At 37.2% G+C, this 24,789-nt stretch overlaps 2 protein-coding genes across 4 annotated transcripts in view; both read right to left on the bottom strand.

Moving 5' to 3' along the window:
• The window catches only part of LOC132136831 (LHFPL tetraspan subfamily member 7 protein-like), a 166,651-nt gene extending 161,078 nt beyond the window's left edge, over positions 1–5,573 (bottom strand). Inside the window, exon 1 of the mRNA XM_059547395.1 lies at positions 4,867–5,573. Within this exon, the coding sequence (XP_059403378.1) occupies positions 4,867–5,178 (312 nt within the window). The 5' untranslated portion in view covers positions 5,179–5,573. The remainder of the gene's footprint in view (positions 1–4,866) is intronic.
• A 2,712-nt stretch (positions 5,574–8,285) lies between these two features.
• Positions 8,286–24,197, bottom strand: LOC132136555 (A-kinase anchor protein 10, mitochondrial-like). 3 transcript variants are annotated; one of them, XM_059547249.1, is made up of 15 exons: positions 23,956–24,197; positions 22,270–22,317; positions 21,207–21,392; positions 18,294–18,857; positions 14,544–14,642; positions 14,157–14,241; positions 12,490–12,613; positions 12,055–12,191; positions 11,646–11,790; positions 11,378–11,530; positions 11,128–11,237; positions 10,648–10,730; positions 10,346–10,398; positions 10,124–10,219; positions 8,286–8,678 (listed from the first exon to the last, which is right to left on the bottom strand). In XM_059547249.1, the coding sequence occupies exons 1-14, from the start codon at positions 23,975–23,977 to the stop codon at positions 10,151–10,153; spliced, it is 1,878 nt and encodes a 625-aa protein (XP_059403232.1). In that variant the 5' UTR covers positions 23,978–24,197; the 3' UTR covers positions 8,286–8,678; positions 10,124–10,150. The 3 variants fall into 3 exon arrangements, with proteins under 3 accessions (XP_059403232.1, XP_059403230.1, XP_059403233.1); XM_059547247.1 differs by having other exon boundaries at positions 8,286–8,633; XM_059547250.1 differs by having other exon boundaries at positions 8,286–8,633; positions 10,648–10,727.
• Between the last annotated feature and the right edge of the window lie 592 nt (positions 24,198–24,789).

Here is a 24,789-nt window from a genome sequence, read left to right as displayed (position 1 = left end):
TAAGAACGGTTTCTAAAGTATCAGCCAATCTATATCAATGGGAATGACAAATGAAAGCTGTAATACTAATGTTTTCCACCAGTTCATAAAAAAATCTTCTTAGGGCTCACAGAATCAGTGTGAATGGTTTAATAGCTTCACATGTATTAAAAATGCATAGAAATCAATTTTCCAAACTATGGTACAACTTCAACATTAAAATATCTCCAGAGTTTAATATAACCACTGCAAAGAAATCTGCTCTACAAAATGATTATAGCTCATTAAATGTTACATTATCGTCTATAACCTAATGATATTGAAAATATTTGTTTCCAGACATGACTGAATATACTGGTATCCAATTAAAATTAAGAGTCAATAGCCTATCAGTTGTCTCTTTTAATGCATCATATTCTAGGAAAAACCACAAGTAAGCCTATATCCCATAAGAGTTTAATAAGAAGTCCAAAGATTACCTAGCCTGACTTTGTCATACTCATATTCTAGACTTCCCGTCCGAAAAATGTTGTGGGCGGGGTTCGGGCTGGCACCCAGGCTAAAGATCACCCGTTGAAAAGCCACATAACAGGTGTTACTGAACACAAACTTAATTGACCTATCAATCAAACAATTTCTCTTTTAATACAAAATAAGTTTTCCGTAAAAGGGAGTGTGGGTAACTGAACAGGTGCTTTGACTTCCATAGTATGTGGGAAACAAACTATGGAAATCAGCCAGACCCTGAACTCACACAACTGGTAAATTCAGAAGTCGACCAAACACTCAAACTCAAAGTTGAAAGCAGCACAGAGCAAGTGTTTACACACTCTGAGGAGTTAATCTACCAATGACTTATACCCATAGTTGTCTCAGCATATTAAACTGAGAGGAGAAAGTATTTTAACACTGAAAATATAATTACGCGCATCAACTTTAAAGATGTACATTTTATAGCTTACTCAGAAACATTATCAAACCCTTCACCTCCAAAACAACAAAGATGGCAGTGCTAACAATGCTCATAAATAAATGATTCAGCAGTCAGAGCTGTGTACACTCAGTTACGTACTGAAGCATTTAGCAGAAGCTGCGCACACATCACAGCCAAACATTACTCCCAGTCCTTTCTTTCCTTCTTGAATGCCTTGAGTATGGACAGAATATCTTTATCCTCCGCCCTTTAAATTCTACCACAAATCCAAGAAATGCAGCTTATTAATATCTCCTTTCAAATGCTAATTTTTTATCCATACATAAATCATAAGACACAAGAGAAAACAGAGCGCGAGCTAACACTAAGGGAACAAGAGGAAGACTACTGTGTTCTGTATTATCTGAAATGGAAAAGGTCTGTTGAAAACAGGGCAGCACAGATGCTAAACTAAATTACAATGGACTTTATGTATGTCCTTCTGGGACAACTGAAATAAAATAATGTATAAATTTAAATTTTTAATACCATGAATATGTTTGTGTAAGATGTATTTTCAGAGACAGGGTAGGGATGTAGTTTAATTCAATAAAAAGCCTCCACAAAGCATTCAAAATATTACATAGTTTAAATGTTATTTAGTTAAAGGGTTAGTTCACCCAATAATCAATATTATGTTATTAATAACTCACCCTCATGTCGATCCAAACCAGTAAGACCTCCGTTTATCTTCTGGACAGAGTTTAAGATATTTTAGATTTAGTCCAAGAGCTCTCAGTCCCTCCATTGAAGCTGTGTGAACGGTATACTGTCCATGTCCAGAAAGGTAAGAAAAACATCATCAAAGTAGTCCATGTGACATCAGAGGGTCAGTTAGAATATTTTGAAGCATCCAAAATACATTTTGGTCCAAAAATAGCAAAAACTACGACTTTATTCAGCATTGTCTTCTCTTCCGTGTCTGTTGTGAGAGAGCTCAAAACAAAGCAGTTTGTGATATCCGGTTTGCGAACGAATAATTCGATGTAACCTGATCTTTTTGAACCAGTTTACCAAATCGAACTGAATCGTTTAAAACGGTTCACGTCTCCAATACGCATTAATCCACAAATTACTTAAGCTGTTAACTTTTTTAACGTGGCTGAAACTCCCTCTGAGTTCAAACAAACCAATATCCCGGAGTAATTAATTTACTCAAACAGTACACTGACTGAACTGCTGTGAAGAGAGAACTGAAGATGAACACCGAGCCGAGCCCAATAATGACTCGTTAACGAGTCAAGAACCGGTTGCATCAGTTTTCGGATCACCAGTAGTTCTTTCAGACAGTTCGATTCAATAAACCGGTTGAAGAAAACGGTTCACCTGTTCTTTTGCGATCGACGTAATGGTGTCATTGATTGCCCTTGTTTCAAGCCTTCGGTCTCATAAAATTAGCACAGAATCAGTTCAGAATCAATCACCAAAAGAATCAGTTCGGTTTTTTGTTATTTTTGGACCAAAATGTATTTTTGATGCTTCAACAAATTCTAACTGACCCTCTGATGTCACATGGACTACTTTGATGATGTTTTTCTTACCTTTCTGGACATGGACAGTATACCGTACACACAGCTTCAATGGAGGGACTGAGAGCTCTCGGACTAAATCTAAAATATCTTAAACTGTGTCCCCACGTTAAACGGAGGTCTTACGGGTTTGAAACGACATGAGGGTGAGTTATTAATTACATAAAGGGTTAGTTCAACCAATAATCAAAATTAAGTCTCTTTTTCCTCAGATCTGAGTACAGTTAGTGACAGTTGAGATCTCTTAAATATCTCCATTTGCTGCACTGCATTTATCTTTTAGTTGTTTAGGAGCATCAACTGAGACAGAGAGATCTCATATGTGAATTTTCCTTCACATGGGTTGTTTACCGACAATGCAAATTTTATATTACACTCTTTAAAATAAAGGCATCTATGATTAATTGAAAAACCTTTAATATCGATGCAATCTTCCCATTTTACAAAAGGTTCTTTATAGTGGAAGTAGCTTCTTTCGATTTTTACAATTTCTTCACACACACACACACACACACAAAAAGATTTGTTCATTTAAAGATTCTTTGGCGAAGCCAAAATCGTTTCTCTATGACATGCCAAAAAATAATAATTTTGGAACATTTACTTATTTTTAAGGTACTGTCCTTAGAAATGTGAACCTCATTGAAAATTGTGACTAGAATACAACAGGTCTGAAGACCTTCCATGACATAAAAAAAATGTAATTGAATATTGATGGAGCAAGACAGCAGGAGTAAAAAGAAAGAAAGAAAGAAAGAAAGAAAGAAAGAAAGAAAGAAAGAAAGAAAGAAAGAAAGAAAGAAAGAAAGAAAGAAAAACTTTAGCGAATGGGTGTCCTCTTTTCTTTCAGACATATTTCATAACAACATACTGTTCAATTAACAAAATGAACACTGTACAGAGCTACAATTTTAGTTCCTGTGTATTTCACACATAAATCTCCATTATGTCAGAAGCTGTCAATATGAGCCCACTTTGCACATCCATCACCATAAATCCACATTTCCCATTTCCCACAAAACTGTCTGTTTCAGTACTACAGCTGTTCTGGAAAGAGTTGTAGTGTTTTTGTTGCCAGGTAGTGTTAAAGGAGAAAATTAATTCCTAGTAGCCTTTTAATCCAGGTGACCTTTAGCTTTACAATCCCTATCACATACAATACATGTGAGAGGCTAATCCTTAAAACATTAAATATTTTAGGGTCAAACTGATTTATTAAGTTAAAAAAAGATTCACAGAAGTACTGGGTGCAGTGAAAAGACTCTATAATGAAGCTGCTACACGCAGATGTTCACCAAGGAAAATGCTCTGAACTGACAAACTTCAGTGAGGACAGTCAGATAAAGCTTGATAAACACATTCTCACTGTCTGAAGCATTCCAGAAATCTTGAGCCTTATTTGACACAGTCCCATTTGCTTAGGTGTTGACCATTTTCAATTGACCCAGTTTTAAGACACACCAGATACATTTGAAACTTTAGGTTGTAAACTGCAAAAGGAAATTGGGCTTTTAATTACTGAAAAAGACTGATGCACTTTGCTGCTAAGAATAGACCTGTGTATGTCAAATGAGCAAAACTCTTATATCCTGCACTGAGATGAGCAACGGTTGCTCTTCTTTCCCCATCAAAAACAAGGAACATGCCAAAAGCCATATATGCCATGAGCGTATAAAGCAATATAAGGCTGATTATTTAATTAAGAGAAAAGTAAAATCTTGTAAAAAGAAACTTCTTCACACTATATGGTTTTGTCTTTGTTTTTAACATTCATTGCATGTCCTAGAATAAAGATCTGAATATGGACTTAACCAAGAGGTATAATCTAATTTGGTATATTGCATGATGATGTGGATTCTTGAGTGTGTGATAGTATTGACAATTGTTCCACTTTTTTGATTTTGCCTTCAAGAGGTTAAGTTGGATAAACTTTGCAGTTTATAACAAAAGTGTCACAAAACTTCGAGTATAAAAATGTTAAAATATACATTCTTTTTTATTTAGATTTTCAAGTACAAACAAGTTAAATCTATTCTCATTATGTAAAAAAAAATATGATTTTTTTTTACTTTTTTTTGTTTAAAAGAATGCAACTGCATTTCCTTGATGTTAACACTTTTTATGAATTTATAAGGAATTTAAAATGTCTGGATGGAGAACAAGATCAAAATATTAAATTTCAACTTTTAAGATAAGATATAAAAAGTAATAAATGGTTTTATAATAATAAAAAAATTCCTCTATGTGAGCTTAAGACTGATGCTGTAAAAAGGTCAGACTACGTTTTATTCAAAAGTTGCGGAACCCTCCATTTTTATAGCTAATACATTTCACACTGTTATGAGTTAGTGCATGTTTATATGCATATATCCATATCCTACCCACCTGCCAAGAGCTTGATGGAATCTCTTGAAATTTGCCCAGTCCGCCAAAGGTGTAACATCTGTACATATGATCCTGAGACTCGGAGCAGTGCCACAGGAGCCCGAAACTCACGGAGTCCTTGTTTTTCAGCTGCTCCTTCACTATCCACGCGGGAGAGATGAAACTAAAACTGCAAACCGCGACCAGGGCGGAGGACAGGAGCACCCAAAAACACCCTACACAGCTGAACATCCTCACGCCAACGCGGGGCAACGAGACCGGAGTCAGATCGATTCCCAGCCCTTTCCAATTCCGATCAAACAGCGCGTGCATCTGGAGCGCGCTCGCTCACTGTGTGACATTAGATGAGCACCAATAATCACATGAACACATGAGTTAAAGATGCGTTAAGACAGGTGCACCACTAGTGAGCATGAGCACGTGTAACTTTTCAATTAAATGCAATTCCAGAGAAGATATTCCAGTTCATCTGAGAGGAAGCAGGTGCAGGACAAAAGACAACCAACCGTCACACCCAGAGCTCAAGCACTCAGATCTGCCACCAGCAGGTACTCACTGTGTAGTAAGATCTGAATCCGCTCTGTTTGCGTTACTCACAGTCACAGCCCACATACCATCATCATCATCATCTTCCTCGGCTCGCGCGCTGCAGGAGTGAGTTGCAGCACAAACTTACTGCGCTGCACGCTTGTCAGTGCCACAGTCACATGGATGTGGGCGTCACCACCACTGCGAAGGTGTTCAAACTTGTTTTTGATTCATGAAAATCTGAATCACACACTTTTTTTTCAAACGTGTAATAAACTCATGTCATCATTAGAATTTGTATGTATAAAAAATGTATATATATTTTTTAAACGTAAACAACAATGAATCAAGTATTATTTATATTTCAGTTTTCTCGAATTAGGATTCTGAAGTAGGTCTCTTTTCAGAAACTGTAAACGCGTAGGGTCTTATGCTGCCCTCTGCTGGTGGTTTACCGCGCCGTGACCTTTTTACTTGTTATATGTACTGGGGCCTGTACCATGAAGCTAGATTAACTGGCTAGCCAGGTAAGTTTCAGGTTAGTTTGCACCAATCCTGGGTTTTAGGTACCACGTAAGTGGCTTGGCTTTTAGTGGCATTCATTGCCATAGTAACTTACACTCCACGGCTAACCTGCTCCGGGGCAGGTTATGTTCTGGGTTAGATATCTCAAACTGAAGTTGGACCAATCAGATGTGAGAGAAGTGACACATGTCTGACACAAAGTCACTCCCCCAGTTTATCTTGCTCCAAATTAAAGGTCAATAATGCTACGAAAAAATTAAAATAAAATAATAATAGAAGTCTGGCTTTAATGATAATTACCGAGTCATTTTATTGCGCAAAAGGGTGTGGGTTCAATTCCCAGGGAACACAAACAGGAAAAAAAAAAAAATGTATAGTCTGAATGCATTGTAAGTCACTTTGGATAAAAGCGTCTGATAAATGTTAATTTTATGATTTATATAATTATAATTCATATTATTTTTATTATTTATCTTTTACACACAAGCAATTTTAGTTGAACAGTTATTATAAATCATTTATTTAAATAAATATTAATGTATACAGATCATGTAATATAAATAAGCTGTAGTATCGATAGCAATATTTCAAAAATAAAAAATCTGACCTTACATGTTCGAGTCTATATCACTATATTTTCAAAATGTATAAACTAACTTAACACGTTTCACTTTTGACTGTACTGATAGAGTAAGATAATTAATTTTATTTGTCCTCTTTCATGTTTCATATGACGTTTAAATTTGTCACATTCTTCTATCTCTTAACCTTTAGCAAAACCTTTAACCTTTAGTTTTGAATCTCGCTGGGTCTCTCGCGAGCAGTAAAATCAAACTTGCTTTGTGCTGCTAGGCTCGTGATTGGCTGTTCTCCAGTGATGTCACACATTCATGTGGACATGCTCCACAAAGCCTGAGTTGACAAAGAAAGTTGATGATCAGCATCATGGTACCAACAAAGCCGGATTGGAGAGGTTTGGTTTTGTCAACTCAAAACTAATCCTGTAACTCTGAATTTGTTCAGCTACCATCATGGTACAGGCCCCTGTAGTGTGCAATATGAGAATGGAAACAAAAACATAACAAATATTGAGCATCAAATAGAGCACAAGCATCTGAAAGCTTTTTTCTAATTATGCTCAGCTCAACATATTTCACTGGTTAGAAACTTCCCGTCATATTGAGTCCTTAAAGGGACATAGTAATGGTTGTGATGTTTTGCTTCTGCGGACGAAAGCAATACTCTTGTAGGAATATTATTTTCTTTAAAATGTTTTAAAATCCTGAGCAATGTTTTTACAATGCTTAAAAGTGAACGACTGAAAAAAAATCTTTAAAACAAATGGAATCTAAATGGGAAATCATAACTTTAAAAAAAAACGTGAACGGTACAAACTACTTAATAATGGGTAATGTCGCTCCAAAACTCACTAGCCAATGAGAACCTTTGTCTGTAAGATCCGCCTATACAACTTTCCAGCTTCCACAAAAAGGAAATGCCTTTTTTGAATGCTTGTCTTAGAAAAACATTTGTACTTTTTTGTAAATAAACTTGATACTTTTGTTTTCATATTTGTAGGTTAGCACAAATCCAATTTTAAAATGCAAATCGATATATCCTGAAAGCACAAAGAAAAGATAAACACTGCATCAAGATGCGTTTCAACAATATATGTATTTAAATCAAACACATTTAAATATTTTATAGATTAAGCACACGTCAGAAAACATATTAATGGTACATAGTACCAAAAGTCTTTTTCCTGTTTCTCATCCACATCTCAATGAGGTCCAAAGCAATAACTTCATGTCCAAGTACATGTACAAAGGGAACAGTCATCATTGAGATTTGCTTAGACAGAGTTTGATATATCATTAAAAAAAAAGACAATCACCATAAAAAGAGCTACCATTAATATATGGAGGAAAATCAGGAATCCACATTTACACAGAACAGGGATAAACATTGCCTTAACAGTTCAGTTTGTATATCTCTAAGTCTAGAATCAGATCTGGACAGGGTTCTTGAAGGAGTTCTGCAGTCAGGGAACATTTTCCAGGCCAAAGTTCATTAGATCCCATTCAGGTTTCAACAGTAAAATGAGTCACTTCAGATCCATGAGAGAGTGACTGAACACTCACACTGGCTGACTTATGTCCATTATGGCATACTGTAAATCTAAAAATAAAACTGTACGTAGCCACCTTGGATATTTATGCATTTTTGTTTTTCATTTTATTTTTTACTAAAAAAGGCCTAAGCACTTCATAGCCGTTCTTTTAAAAAGTCAACAAAAAAAGAAAGATAAAAGAGACGTGTGACATAAGAACTAAGATAAGGAAGGAAATATTTAAGTCACAGCCACATTGTACTGAGATTTAGTTCTGTTCGTCTGCAGTGCGTTTACAGGTTTATTTATGTCTGTAGTTAAACTCATTACACTCCTCTTCAAATAATAAACAATTCCTAGAGGTGATGGGGTAGATCATACAGAAAACTTATTTTGGCTATTAGTGTGCATATCTAAACACTCACGCTCTCACACACAAACACATGCAGGAAGTCGTGGAATGTCTCTTTCAGGTCCTCACTGGTATCTTAATGCAGTTCAGCTCTGTGTTCGTCTTCTGGTCATCTGCTTCTCCAGTCATCATGCAGAGGGGCGACAGGAGAGAGGGTAGGAGCTGCTTCCACACTGAACGAGAGGGTCATAGCTGACGAAAACAGAACCAGGTCACCTTTCATACAGAAATCTATAACTGAAAAATAAAATATTTAATAAAACCAGCCACTGCGCTTACAGAAGTAGTCCTGTCATTCTAAAATAAACATGTACTACTTTTTTCTAAGGAACCTAAATGGAGATGTTTAGCAGAATGAAGAGGCTGCACTTTTTCATACAAGCAAAATGTCCATTTCGGCATATTTAAACTTGATTTATTGTGGTTTGCGGAGGCATCTACACAGTTTATGAAGTGAGGGATAATGTACTAACAACTGGTTATAGCAAATTAAACCCAGCCAGGTGAGAACAGCTGGCACAATGTACATTATCCCATGTATTACATGGCTAAAATAAGTTCAACCATGACAAAAATCTAAGGGATAATGTCACGAGTGGGGCGGGGCCGAGAGCCGTGGGAACGGAGCGAGACCGGTGGAGTGATTGGAAATGAGCGACACCTGCTCCACTCACCGGTCTCGCATCCCACGGAGGAGATCGAAAGGATTCAATAGAGGAGCGACGACCGTGAAGGATGAGAGAGGACCAAATTCTTTTTTTTTTTTATGCTTGAAAGCAATGCTAGTCTTTTTTAAATGTTTAATATATTCAAAAATATTCTGCTGAAACATAAAAAAAATACCAATACTCTGTTTTGGCCATAAGTGTTTTGGAGTACCAAAAGCTTTGATCATGCATTCGATGATGCATTTTGACTATTTCATGCACAAAATGTGGATAATCTATAAGAGGTAGACACGTCAGCATTGTGAACAAATGGATCTGCTGAAATATTAAAAGGCGACTCATTGTGAAAGTGCTTTACTAAACTGATTTAATTTGTTACCTGAGAATACAACACCCTGAACAGCACACCAAGCTGATTTATGCACTCAACAAAAATTAATAACTGAAAATGGATTTTAGTTTTTTGGCCAATTTGAAACTTTAATTTTGGTTTTGGTATAACATTAATTTTGGTGCTTCACTATAAAAAAAAAAAAAAAGAGAAGCATAAGAATTCTGAGGAATTGCCTTTGCTATCCATAGAAGAAAGTACCGTATTTTCCAGACTATAAGTCGCACTTTTTTCATAGTTTGGCTGATCCTGCGACTTATAGTCAGGTGCGACTTATTTATCAAAATTAATTTGACATGAACCAAGAGAAATGAACTAAGTGACATGAACCAAGAGAAAACATTACCGTCTCCAGCCGCGAGAGGGCGCTCTATGCTCCTCATTGCTCCTGTAGTCTACACTGAAGACATAGAGCGCCCTCTCGCGGCTGTAGACGGTAATGTTTTCTGTCCAGTGCGACTTATATATGTTTTTTTCCTCATGACTATTTTTGGACTGATGCGACTTATAGTCCGAAAAATACGGTAAGTCTTGGTTTGGAACGACTTGAATAAATGATAAAATTTTCATTTTCCAACTTGAAGTTTGCACTTAATAATATAATTAAATACTATATACTATACTTTTGTTGACTTCACTTCAGGGCTTCCCTAGTGTCCCTGCTGCATGACATCATTGACGATCATCTTTGCGATCTTCCATGCCATCTCTTCTTGTGCCTAACAAACCAACAACAAAGATAGTACATGTCAAGAACTATAACTAGCTTAAATCCATTTCCACTCAATAAAAACCCATTAGGGAAGATGGCACACGTAATTTGAATGAAATAGCCAGGTGCACACCTCATCTGAGTTTCCTTGCACCCATTTCTTCATTGCTTGAGAAAACATGGAACCTGATAAAAGAAATAAGGAAAGATAGTGAGTGAGCTGGACAGAGGAGTAAATCCTGCTTCTCAGGTGAATCACCGGCTGCATACACTCTCTGCTCTCAAACTGAAGACATTAAGAGCAGTTCAGAAGAAGTCATAACTAAGAGCCAACTCGCACAATGCAAAACATGTGCAGGTGTGTGTCCAGTGTGTGAGAGAGAGGAGAAAAAATGTCTTCAAGAGCAAATGTGTGTGTGTGTGTGTGTGTCTTACCCTTGGATTTCTTCACATCTGGCTCTGGCTCGGCCTCTCTGATGAACTGGCCCAGCTCATTCACTTTCCCAAAGGTCATTCTTCTGAGATGAAAGCAAGAAAAACTGAATTTGGATCTGAATCCAGTGTTTTGTGCATAGTAGCAGGTTTCAACAATAAGAATCTTTTTCTGCTGGCCCAGGCAGACCACAAAAAAAATGGTACATTATATATCTAGCTGCCTTTTTATGTGCAATAAAAAAGTAGGTATTTTTTAAAGTGCTTTTTCAACTCTGTCAGCCAGTGAGGAAATATTACCTTGATGTATAAAATCTTCGACATTGCAAGGCATAACAACATATCCATGATTAACGAATGTTTGCTGTAATGATGGCCTTGGGCAATCCCTTTTGTCTAACCTTAAAGATGTTTAAGGTACATCAATCTGAGGTCCCATGATGTGAAGGAAGTGTAGTATGTAGGCTTCAAACCCTGACTCACCCAGCATAAGGTCTCTGATAGAGAGACTCAGGGTCCAGACTGGCGATGTCCACCGTTATCGCCTCATCAAAGTTCTTCAGGATCCTGACTGCCACTTTTTTAGTTCCTTGCTGCAGCCGAAAGACATTTTGAGAACATCAGAACAAAGTTACCCATACTTTCAACCAAATTCCTGAAGAATCCTTGAACTATTATGAAAGACAAGAACAATATTGCTTTTTGGGAGACCATCAAACCAGTGATCAATAACCTGGGCTTGTGACCCTTCCATGACGCTAGAGTTGCGGTCGCCTTCTGGAGTGTTGGCATTTCCTCCAATAAACTCGTCCACCCGTACGGAGTTGATAAGATCACTCAAATACTTATAGTAAAGGTTGCTTGACAGAAAGCCTGGCATGTATACCTGAGGTTGAGAAAACAAGTAAACTTCAACAGGATTTTCCTTCCTAATATCAAGCTTCCACCTTCATCATTTTTTGCACATTTTTATATAAAAGTGTTGCAGTGATGTGACCCACCTTCTCCATGGTGGTCCAGGCCTGTCTTAGTGGAGTGTTGAAGCAGTCTGGGAGAGGTCCGCCTTCTCTACAGATATTGGATTCAATCTCCATCCGTACAGAGTCACCAAAACCCAATGGATTTGTGGCTTGGAGTGAAAAATACCTAGGCAGATCACATGAACGGTCACGTTTTCTGTCTGCCGAAAGCAATGGTTATGCTTTTGCCACATCTTAAACACTAGAGAGGCATGTGCATAATTGCAGTGTCAAACTCCACAAAAAACTTTTCAAAAAACTTCACTACTCAATTGCCTAATGACTTATCAAGGGGGGTTGATAACAGGATGACTGGTCATATAGTTGCCCATCCTTATCCATCCCTAATAGTAGACTAAAATAATGTGCCTAAACTTCAAATAGGACATACTTGTCATAGAGAATCATGGCATCATTCTGGGCTTCCTGTCCATCGTACTGGCCTTTCTTGGCAGCCAAATGATCTTGAAAGTTTTCTGCAGCCAGCCAGAACTGCAGTATATTCATTGCATCCTCCTTCTCCATGTACTATATTGACACACACATACAAACACATAATTTGAATTAGGTTTCAATCCTACTTCATAATCCCTTGGCACTTCAAATGTACTTGGATCAGAAATCCATCAATTTATATGCACACGTGGTGCATTCTGCCATTTAGAAAGGTTTTGGGCAGAATGTTGAGCTCAGCATATTTCATGAGCTTGTAGGGCTACATGCATAAATTCAACCTTAATTCAGCTTAAAAGTGTGTTCTACCGTGATACATAATATCTGGACTCAGAAAACACTTAGATCCAAGTCCATCATAGAGTATCCTCACCTCAGAGAAGTAAAAGAGGGCCGACTCGCAAAACAGAATGTCCGCTAGGAACACAGAACCACTGGTCAGCACCTCGATCTGGTACTTACAAAAATAATGGCTGCGCAGGAACTCACTAAAGTGCCTGTAAAACAGATGCCAGACATTTCCATGTAATTCCAGGAAGAAAAGAGGCTATATAAACAATTTTTTTTTGTATAAATAGAGTGCAAAGATTTGATCAGTCAATTTATTTTATCAATTTTGTATACTGACTAATTAAAAAGATAAAAAAACAGAATACATTAACATAAAAATTATGCAAAATAACAGTTCATGCCCCTGACCTGTAAATACATTTCACAAGAAGCAATTAAATCTTTAAAAGCCTCATCAAAATACTAATCTACTGTTCAATAACAACTAGGAGAACAAATAGAATGGAACAAAATATATTTCAATCACGGCCACTCTCTGAATAGCATGTTATTGTATACGACTGTTAATGCATTTGATCCTTGCAGACTAGATCTGCCTCACACGATGCTGCAGAGCAAGTATGGACCAGCTACTGCAATGCTGCATAAAACAGCAATGCTGCTGTATGTAAGACACACTGCTGCTGCCTGAATAGCTGTATATTTAAATCATGTAGCAGATCTAGACAGGTGGAGCTGGGGGAGGTAGAGGAACTCACACTGCAGGACCAGTTTACAGTGAACAATAAACCAGATTATTTCAACTTTAAACAAGCAATCTAACTGCCTGCCGAATCAGCAGAGGCCACCATGTAGTAAATGTGACCCACAGGCTAATCTTGAGCTACAGGCAACAAAAAAAAAAAGTGAAAATTTTTGATTTTAGTTGATTTTGAGGTTATCAAAAAATGTGTTCATTAAGTCCTCATCTAGCGATCCCAAAGCTCCAAATAATAATTTAAGATGTTTAATTACTTTTATTTGTACGTTTTCTGAGAGGAGTACCTTCTCTAAAGGGATTTTTACATTTGATTATTTTGTTTTTCTTCAATGCTATTTGTTTAGATGTAAAATGACAAAAGGTAATGCACTAGTTTTTTCTTATATTTGTTCTACTGTTTTTGTCTTTTGCATTGGTTCTTATTCATAATAACAAAGATAAAATAAAAAATAGCTATTTGTAACTAATAATATAGAAATTAATATTAAGAAAAGAAGTGGAGGAAAACATGCAACGTTGCAGGTGATTTTATTTTGGAACCTTTAGAAAACTTGAACTCGATTTTTCTCAAAATTTCTCAAAATTTAAAAATTCTCAAAATTCGACTTCAAACAGGTGTAGCTCAGTCATTTTTCGTCCGATTTCAACAAATAATATATCATTCTGAAGGTCTTTTAATGTAGAATGTCAAAATGATGTTTACATATTGTATGTAAATGACCTGTCAGCTTGTGCCATTTAGAGTTTTATAAATGAATTATACTTTACAATTATACTTTATTATAAAAAAACATTTAAAGCTAAAATAATACTTGTAGACACATATAATATATATAATATATAATAATAATATAATAATACTTGTTTATGCAGTGCGTTTCTTGAGTACAGTGGATGTAAAGAATAAAAACAGATAATTGTACACTTTTATAGATATGAGAGCACAGTGTGAACTGTGGAGGACAAACACTGAAAGTGCAACTACTTACTGTTGGTCAATGATGGAGAAAACAACAGATTGTGCAATGACAAAGCAGTTTGGGTCCACCTGTCCGTCTTCACCACAGATTTTCGCTGCCAAATACAAAAAAAAATTGTTTTGTTTACTCTATCCAAACAAAGACCGAAACTAATCCCTCCAATCAAAAAGAGTTATTTTAAGGATATTCAACATAAAAATTTACTTAGTAAAAAAAATAAGGTGTTTAATGACAGCAAGCTCCCTGAAGCTAAATCCATAAAACCAGGCCCTCATTTTCTAATCACCCAATATCTCCTATAAATATAATCATCTTTTTCAAACAGAGAAAACTAAAATCAGAGTACTTCTTCAGCAGTCTAAACAGAGAGCTCATTGTGATAAGGAAATCTCTTACCCACAATGTCGTTGCGTATCGGTTCAGTGATGGGAATTGGCCTAGCAGCATCTGGAGATATGTACTTAGTGAAAATGTTAACGGCATCCCTCTCTATACCTAGAAATGAGAAAATCAGTATACATGGATACATGAAAATACAGAGGATAAAGATGAAGGGCAAATCGCACTCGATCCACAACAAACTCCTTTATCATATTCAACATCCCACTTCACAGACTTACAGAAGTGTGATTCATATTTCAGCCGTGGCTATTCATCAAAGCCTCATTCGTCACTATTAATCAAACAAATGACTAGGCCCAGGGACAAATCTTACATACACACCTTGTTAAACATTAATATCAAACTCAAAAACAGGATGGAAACATATTTCGTACTGAAGAGCATGTCAGTATGCTTGAGACACCAGAAAAACTAAATCTTTTACAGACGTGTGTGTGTATATTTATACATACTGTATATATATTTATAAGGCCAATGATTTATTTGGATCATGGTTGACGATCAGTCATAAGTAGTAAGCCTCTGTGTTTAAAGGCCATGTTGAAAGGGTTTGAGTTCAGGGGAGTCGTGGCCTAATGGTTAGAGAGTCGGACTCCCAATCGAAAGGTTGTGAGTTCGAGTCCCGGGCCGGCAGGAATTGTGGGTGGGGGGAGTGCATGTACAGTTCTCTCTCCACCTTCAATACCACGACTTAGGTGCCCTTGAGCAAGGCATCGAACCCCCAACTGCTCCCCGGGCGCCGCAGCATAAATGGCTGCCCACTGCTCCGGGTGTGTGCTCACAGTGTGTGTGTGTGTTCACTGCTCTGTGTGTGTGCATTTCGGATGGGTAAAATGCAGAGCACAAATTCTGAGTATGGGTCACCATACTTGGCTGAATGTCACTTCACTTCACTTCACTTCAATGGGTATCTGTGAGATGAGGAAACATCAATTTAAATGTTGAAGCACTTTTCATAAAATCCATTTGGGATGCCTTATTAAATGCAATGAAGTGGACAAAGGCCTGTTCGCTTTTAAGACACTGAAGGCTCTCATGGCAGAAGCCACGGGCTGATAGGATCTGACTCCCCTTCTAAGCTGATTTGATGTCTTTCGGCTTAACTGACTTTTTCCATTCACTGCTTTTACAGCCTGGAGCTTCTTTGTATTAGCCATTAATGAATACTCAGCTCCTGACTTCTGTTCATTGTAGTCCACTGCCAAGATGCTAAATGGGATCATTTACCAAACCTGCTCTATGAAACCAATGCTGCATGCATATTAAAAGTCATCGTCTGATACAAAAGGAATATGTTGTAATGTTAAAAGGCCACGAACCATGAAAAAACTTAAGTACAAAATATTCCCTATGGGTATTAAGGAATGCTTGTTTAAAATCTCATGTTTAAGGTACAGTTTTAGCGAAATTACTAAGGAATACTGCATACTCTGCAGTATTAAAGTCTTTTTTTTTTTAATTCGGCCAAAAGTACAGCCCATCACCTTGTAAAAACCAACAGGAAATATATGTATCATTACGCGTTTGAAAAGAAGGCCTAGCAGACAAGTGTGCACCATCAAAATAAACATTCAAGACATGCGGACTAGGGATGTGCACGGATAGTTGAAAATTCGAATATTCGTTCTGCTCTAATTATTCGATAAATAAAAATGATATTCGAATTTCGCAACAAAAAAAAAAAGTTCACAATAAAACCTAATTTGGTCACTTTCTGTGATTCTCCACGGCATATTTGAAGGTGTATGCAAGCAAAAAATAATTAATGAATGATTAAGGGGCCATTCACATATCGCGCCTAATAAGGCGTGGAAAAGGCTATGCGCTCCGCTTTCTCCTTCTTTCCAAAGCGCTCGGGCAGAAGCGCTCCTGAGGCGACGCGTTCTCTCCATGAAGACGCGGAAATTTCAGCAAAGGATAAATGGATTTGCAGCACACACAAAAAATTGCTTTCAGTAGCTCTGCTACTAAATTTATTTCAAAATGGCAATCCATATACAGCTATGATCAGCTGTTCCTTCATCTTGGCTGAGCTTTCAACGTTGTTACAGGAAAGGATGAAGCTGAATGTTTAGTTCTTGTCACATGACCTGCGGTGCGTTTGCGGCATTCTGAAAGTTGAGATGTTTTTAACTCGATGCTGTTCGGACGCGCCTGGAAAAAACGGGACCGCGTCGCTTCAATTATGAGCGCGCATACCTCGCGCCTACATTGGAAATAACGAACTTGAGCATGCAAAAGACGCGATATGTGAACGCCCCCAAAAAGAACTGCTGTCTTCTACAGTACTTGAAATATGCCATGGAGAATCACAGAAAGTGATCCAAGAACATTGTTGCAGCATCTCTCAATTAAGCAACGAATAAACACTGCTAACTTGGAGAATGCAGTGAAAACTCCTCTTCTCGCGTCTGCCCTAGACCCTCGGCACAAACATCTCAGGTTTCTCGATGAACACATGAGAGAAGTAAGAAAAAAAAAAACTTTTTTGAACATTATCAGAACATTTTCCTTGATGCGAGTGGTGCGGATGCAGTCGCCACGATGAAGAAGATGCAATGCACACCGTTATTTGTGAGCCCCGCCAACGTCTGTGCGTCAGAGCGCGTTTTCTCCACGGCTGGCCTTATTGTTAACAGACTAAGGAGCCGACTTTCCCCCAATCATGTTTACATGCCCGTATTTCTTAACAAGAACATTTGAAACAATAGAAAAAAAGCAAAAAAGATTTGCTGACAGTTTAAAAGTTAAGTGTAAGCTACATTCTGTACAATAGCATAATTGTTGCAGGCTGCTTTACGTTTTTTCTTTGTTCACTTTTTTTTTGTGCTTTTAATCTGTACTTTTGTTTGTTTGCACGCATTGTTAAAGGTTTTCAACTACAAAACACGATGTGTAATGTTCAAGCTTATTGTAAGCTTGTTCAAAATGACGAAAACAAATGTTGCTGAAAAATAACATCTGACTCATTAAACTTAATTTAAATAAACGAATATTCGAATATTCGTTTTTTGTGAGCTCAAATATTCAAATGTGATATTTGTGGAAAACGCCCATCCCTAATGGACAGGGATGCAAAACAGTACAATTCTGTAAGGAAAAGTAAGTGTGTGCTGTTAATCCAAGTGTAAAAATAGAGGGCATGATATATCAGACATGCATGTACGGTTTCTAAAGGACAAAATATAAGCTACACATCACACGTCAACAGCAAACTAGTGTGATAAAGTCACCTAACCATGCCTGGACAAAGCTTTATCTTTTAACTAGTTTCACACTAAGCTTTGCTTAGTATCCATGTCAGGATACCAGGAAGGGATGTGATATAACTACCTGGAAAGCAAAGGAATTATGACAATAACACATAACCAGAGATTCAATAACTTAATAACCAAGCCCACTTTAAGGCCTTTTAGACAAATTTGCATATCCAGTAAAATGCAAAAATGCAATCTTTAAATTACGGTTTTACATTGTAAATGCAATACAGTAAACACGGTTTCCTTTTTTTTTTTACTGTGGTAATCAACAGCACACCACAGAACATGCTACAAAAGTATAATTTAACTGAGAATCCTCCTTTAACCCTAAATTGTGGACCAAATATATGTGGAAGGCAATATATAAATACAACACGGAAAAGACCTCAGCAAGCACTTGTTAAAAAAAATACCAGCTGGGAGGACTGATTGCAGGAATACAGTCAAATACTTTCAACAATGAGGTTACCATAACTGTACTCACTTTTCATGAGCTTCTCAGAGAGGCCACTAGTAGACTGCCCTTTAACTGGAGTGCCTGTTCTGGAGGAGGGCTGTCTGGTGGGTGTTTCTGACCTTAGGGTGGGCAGCAGGTGGGGAGTCCCAGGCCGAGCCACCCCTTCTGAGCTTACAGAGTTCCTGTGGCCAATCAGAGCCACGGTATGAGAGTTAGTGTCTTGAGGGCTGGGAGTGTGAGGTCTGGAGGAAGTCTGCGAGGAGAAAGTGTCCTCTTCATCTCCCTCATTGAGAGCTGAGGGTCTGCTGGGGTCATTGGGAGAGTCTGGTGAGTCGGGGGATTCAAGGGCAGTCGCAGGCTCAGCCAAGGTGCTCTGCTTGACTGAGTTGAGGCTGTGTGCTCTGACCCTAGACCAGCTGGTGGATCGAAAGCTCTCAGCCTCAAGCCAGAAGCGGAGCAGGTGCTCAACTGAGCGGGTCTCCATAAACTGTTTGAAGTAGGGCAAGGCCACATTATCCTGCAAGATCTGCTCTACAGTTTTAGAAAGCTGAGAGCGAGTATCTTGAACCTGGTAGTTGACACTGGAGCGACCTGAAAAGAAAAGATGCATTTTAAACAATCCTTAATGCAGAGACAACTTACTTAAAAACAGACAATCTCAGATTTGGACTGGTAAAAACCACTTGTCTGGTTTGTGTTTTTGACAGGGATTCAATTTCGCCCCTTTTTATAGAAACAGAGGGGGAAAAAACAAAACAAAACCCAATAAAAATAATAACCAATAAATAAAATACAAAACATAAAAAAATAAAACCCCATAATAAATAACCAGTAACCAAAAACAACACAAAACAAGACACCCCCCCCCCCCCCCCCCAAAAGAAAATAACAACCAATAATTAGAATAGACACAGCTAAAATTAGTTACAAACAAAATATAAAACCAAGCACAAAACGAAATAAAAAACTAAAAATTTATATAAAAACAACAATCAAAAACAACTACCGGTAATAATGATAATAATAACCAAAAAACACAAAACAAAACATAATAAACATTAACCAAAAACAACACAAACCCAACAAAACAAAGCAATCATTGCAAAACTTGACTTGACTTAAAAAAATAGAACAAAAAAAAAAACATTAAGTGATGCTTGGCTGTCGAAAAGTCTTCAAACTTTGTTCCATGAATAAGCACACATACACCTTCCTCTTTCAACACCACAGGACACCAGAAGAAGGTCTGATTAAAACTTTTACTGGGATGTGAGCAGAACTCAGAGATTCACACTATGCAAAACGCTAAACACAAAGGAGGATACTTCAGACTAAAAAAAAAAAACTCCTTTATGTAGAAAGGCAACACGTTAAGATGTGACGTTAGGAGCATTATCTTTTTTCCCAAAGTTACCTTGTAACACTGGTTTGTCAACACATACCTTTCAATGTTACATATCTTTAAATGAAAAGGTGGGGTTAGGACGTTATAACAAAGACAAGACATTCTATCCGAGGGCAGATGATAACGAGAATATGACTTTTGTACCAAGTTTGACAACCAAACTTTCTTAGGAGGGTCAAGTAAAAAAAAAAACTAAATTAATGAAGTTCATTACATCATCACTACAATTTTAATAGTTAAAGTGAAAAAAAAATGATTGAATGAAAAACTGCAATAGGTGTAATGGTACATTTCATGCAATCTGACAGTAAAATACTGTTAAATATACAGATTTTGGACAAGTCATCTAATAGTTTACAGTGGAATTGCCAGAAACCTATGACACATCACATATGATTGCTTTCCAATTAAATAACTAATTTTCTTCTTAATGTTACTCATGAAGAATTAAGTACATAATGAATTTTTTACATTGCAAAATGTATTATTAAATTAATGTTTATTGTGCATGACAATGTGCACCTATTAAATACTAAATATGAGTATTAACCTCAGCTTGTAGAAGAGCAACCTGAATGTACTATGATTCATAATGTGGCTTTCTTTTTACCATCTGTGTTTTCAGAATGGTTGTCAAGAGGGTAATCTGGCAACCACAGCTGCCCTTTTTTATGTAAACTTCACAGAATTTAACAGTGAGGGCAATCATTGAGATTTCAAACTTCACTGAAATCAAAGTCGTTTTTTAGTCAATGTTTTAAAACCACCGAGGCTGTAGGGAATAAAAGTCTTCAGGATTTTTTTTTTTTTGGGGGGGGGGGCGCATTTTTAATATAAAGCTATATAACCAACAAAGTAAAACTTCCTTCCTCAGTTTAAGTTGTGTTCAATTAAATTTTAACCTTGACCAAGGTCTACAAAATCAACTTTTAGAAAATACATGCATTTAAAATTGACATACTAAGTCTTTCTTTTCCTTGATAACAGACCAAAAAAAATTATGACAACCATGTGGTTATGTAATATGACAGACCTTTTTGTGCAAAAGAAGCACTTGGAGAAGAAACAGAAAAACAGGCATGGACATATTCAGTGTTATTTAAAAGCAGGATAAAGCGGAGGAGGTTTCCAACAATCACAGAGCTATGAAAAGGTTAAGAGATTATGGCGCTTCTCACACAAATCCAGCAGGCCAGAGCGCTGCAAAAGCCATTTCAGGAACAGCTTCACAAAATCCCTCCTCTAATGTAATAATTCCTTCTCTTTCGGCCACGGACACACACACCAGTTTTAGTTATGCTCAGCACAAAACAGTAAGTTACAGATCAGATGTTGCTAACAAGCCCACCTTAATAAAGAAGTAGAGCAGCTTTGAGATCAAAGAGTTTATAATGAAAGTTCAGGCTCAATCTCTCACTAAGAACTAAGTCTTTAACAGTTGATAGGGAAAAAGCCATTTAACACAAGTCATAAGAGCTTTTGGGCATGTTAACACAGCATTTTGAACCAGTGTGTAGAATTCATAGCTGGTGTACCTAAGTCTCCAAAGTGTGCTGCCTCCATGTGGCTAGGCTGTTTTTTGAGAATAGCAGTGCGGCCGCGGGCAAAGGAGTCCATGTTGGCTGAGATAGCATTGATGGCCACATGGCTGGGTCCTGCTGCATCCAGGATAGCATGATGATTACGGCCGCTAAGAGAGGGGGAGTGGGGCGACACTGGGGCTGGAGAGGAGCACACAGAGCAGGAACATTAACACACAACACAATTCTACATTTTCCATCCAGCTCCAATCTAGAAACCTGTACTGCTAAGCTTGGCAAGAAATGCTCACCATATGCTGATAAACCTAAGCATGTCCTACATTTTCCATCATCATAAGTCGTTCCTAACCCATTAAGACTTGATTAATCTTCTAAACAAGTTACTTTTAATGAAAACTGAGGTTTCTGTCCCTCTATTGAAAATCCATGTAATGACACCTTCATGACCTTTTTGTATCTTCTTTTTCCAAGGAGAGAGAGAAACTGCTCAGGTTTCATTAAAAAAATCTTCATTTAGGTTTTGAGGATTCATCAAAGTCTTATGAGTTTGGACAATGGAATTCAAAATCGTTAATTTGCAGGCAGAGACTTCAAAGAATCTTAAATCAAAAAGCAAAGGATAAAAAAAAAACATGCTAGTCCTAATGGCCATCCAAACAAAAAAACTCTAGACCTAGATACATATTTTTCACTGTGTCATGTGGGAGATGCTGTTAAAGAGTGCACTGATCAAACACAAACGTCTAGCGCATGTTTACATGGAAAAAATAATAGCCTATTAGTCTTGTACCTTTAGAGAGATAGCATTTTCCCATGTAGGGTCACTAAAAACTATCATTATATCTTGATACATTTTAACATGGTCTATTGTTCTACACTCAAGCATATTCTATGTACTGAAAAAAGGTCTAAGATGAAAAAAAAGGAACAACATGAAAACAATTGAGGCTGTAAATGCAAAACACACTGATAAATGTTGTGCGTTCAATATTCAGTGTACAGAGTACATGATACAGTATATAAACAGAGCAACATAAGCAGAGTACAGGGCTCTCACCTTTGCTGGCTTTGGCATCTGCTGGTCTCTCGGGTTCCTTTCCTTTTGCTAGGAGATAAAGAACGTAGGAAATATAATTTATAATTTAGAGCATCTCTTGTCCTAATGCACCTGACTATTCAGCACAAACGTTGCTTAAGAACAGTCGCCGTCTCTCTCTTTGACACTCAACAATAAAACAGAAAGGCAACTGTATGGTCAATCCAACATGCACTACATTCCTGACTCTTTCCACTTTATGTTTTCTGGCTTATTTGCATGGGGTGAGGCATTGCGTGAGTCTGTACACACAAAATAAAAATAGAAAAAGAAAATAAAACACCACTGGCAAACAGACAGGCTCACATCATGGAGCACAAAATGACAAGCATTTCCATCATCCCAATCATTATTGGGAGGAGTGCAAGCAAAAAGTGGGGATGATGCTGTGCTGATAACATACATTAACCCACTTATCTCTGATGGATAAAGAAAACAGGCAGCATATTAAAAAGACTGCAACAAGGAGAAGTAATGCTCCTGTTAAATAGGACACGGGCTAAGAGAGCATCCTTACTTCCCACAGGACAGTCACATTGATTAATGCACACTGGCTGAAGTCACAGGATACATCTGTACGGTCTTTGTCATGTGGGCTGGGATTCTGGGAATTTGGGAATGATCAGTCACTTTATTTAATAAAGATACAAAACTACAGATTCATTATTATGGTTTATTAAGTATGAACAACTAAGTATGAAGACAGCAGCGTTCCCACCCATTTTGACCAATTAATTGACTCATTATTTGTCTAGTTTAGTCTTAAAATTCCCTGACATTTCCCGGTTTTCTATAAATTTGGGAATTCTGTAGAAGGGAGGTTAAAAAAGGCATGGACGGCTGGATAGATCTAGCTTAAATTAGTGGTCTTATAATTATGTAAATTGAATTATATTAACTTACTCTTATTCAAAATGTTAAAACATGCTGAAAAAAATAATGTACAACATTATATGTATGTATGTAATATATATATATATATATATATATATTTTTTTTTTTTTTTTTTTTGCAATAGAAGTACCAGAGAGTACATTCCAGCTTAAGATATGGTGCCATTTAAATGTTGTCTTGGACAAAAAAGGCCCTTGGTGTCAAAATGTATTGCAATGTAACAGATACAATTTTCCAAAAAAAAATAAAAATCATCAGCTCAGAGAATGCCAATGTCAATGAAATGCACTCCTTGTCAAAAAAATCCAAAGCAATTCTAATTGTTAAAACAAGAATACACCTTGAGTAGAATTTTTTGATACTCCAAATTATTTTTGTTTCATTCCACTATGGAATTCCAACATGAGAGATTTTTCTGTCAGGCACTAAATCATGCATGTTACTTGACCGTTTAAGTAAAACATCGAAGACACAACAGGTTTTTACTGTTTCAGGTAACGTTACGTTAGCAACATGAATTTTAACGATACCATAACAATCAAAAATTATCAAAGAAAAAAAATCTCTCTAGAATTGATGTACAGTAGAAGGTGCAAACTATAGCGATGCATAAGAGGAATTTAACAGCCATTACAAAGAATAAAAGAGTTTTAATGTGACATTCATGCGGTGGCTATGAGCTCAGCATCGGTCCAGAGAAGCCCCTCGTCTCCGGCGAGCCCCCGATCATCATCGAGCCGAGCACTTCCTTACCTTTCCTTCTGAAGAACGACATGATGAACCTGAAGCGGTGAAGGCTCGCTCAGCTCAGAGACAACATCCCGACAGCTCCCGAGTCCCTTCATTCATCACACTCTATCGCGCACAGCTTTCGCTTTGATCATCCACATCTGCGGTCACCGACAAAACCCAAAAATGCCCCGTCCCCTCTCAGACGGCCCGGTCGCCATATTGTCAATAAACGCCTCACTTCCGGATTGTCTGTGGTAACGTTACAGCGCTTCTGCTGGAATTATGGGAAAAGGCCAGACAAAAGAAAAGACTTCATTCCTATATATGCCACAGGAGACGTCTCATTTATAATATCTGTTGACGAATATAGTGCATAATTAAATAAAAGGTCAAGCAGTGGCAGTAGGGTCCTGTAGGGTGACATCTGTAGCTCACTCCAGTCATTGTAGAACCAATCAGGCTTTTACAACTTAATAATTGCGTAAAAGCATTGTCATATAATTTATTCTTTAATTAAATGTTTGGTATATGTACTTTTATATTGCATTGTGTGTGCTTTGACGGATTAGTCTGGTTTGACTCAAGGATTTTTCACATAATCATCTTGTATCCTTGCATATTCCTCTTTTGCATGCTTTAATGCAGTATGTGTGGTGATGGTATGCATGCTGTATTGAAATAAATTGATTTAGCTGATGATTTTCATGACCTTATTAACACTCTGTGGAATATTTGTCATCAAGGCTATATAACAGCAAATCCAAAGGTACTCAAAATCAAACACATAAATGGAATTAAAATCACGATTGGTAAACTTATTTTCATCGTATCCATATTTTCTGGGTCATTCAGATT

The sequence above is a fragment of the Carassius carassius genome, chromosome 4, assembly GCF_963082965.1.
Source record: "Carassius carassius chromosome 4, fCarCar2.1, whole genome shotgun sequence".
NCBI classification, from domain to species: domain Eukaryota; kingdom Metazoa; phylum Chordata; class Actinopteri; order Cypriniformes; family Cyprinidae; genus Carassius; species Carassius carassius.
This window is presented reverse-complemented; position numbering and strand designations above follow the sequence as displayed.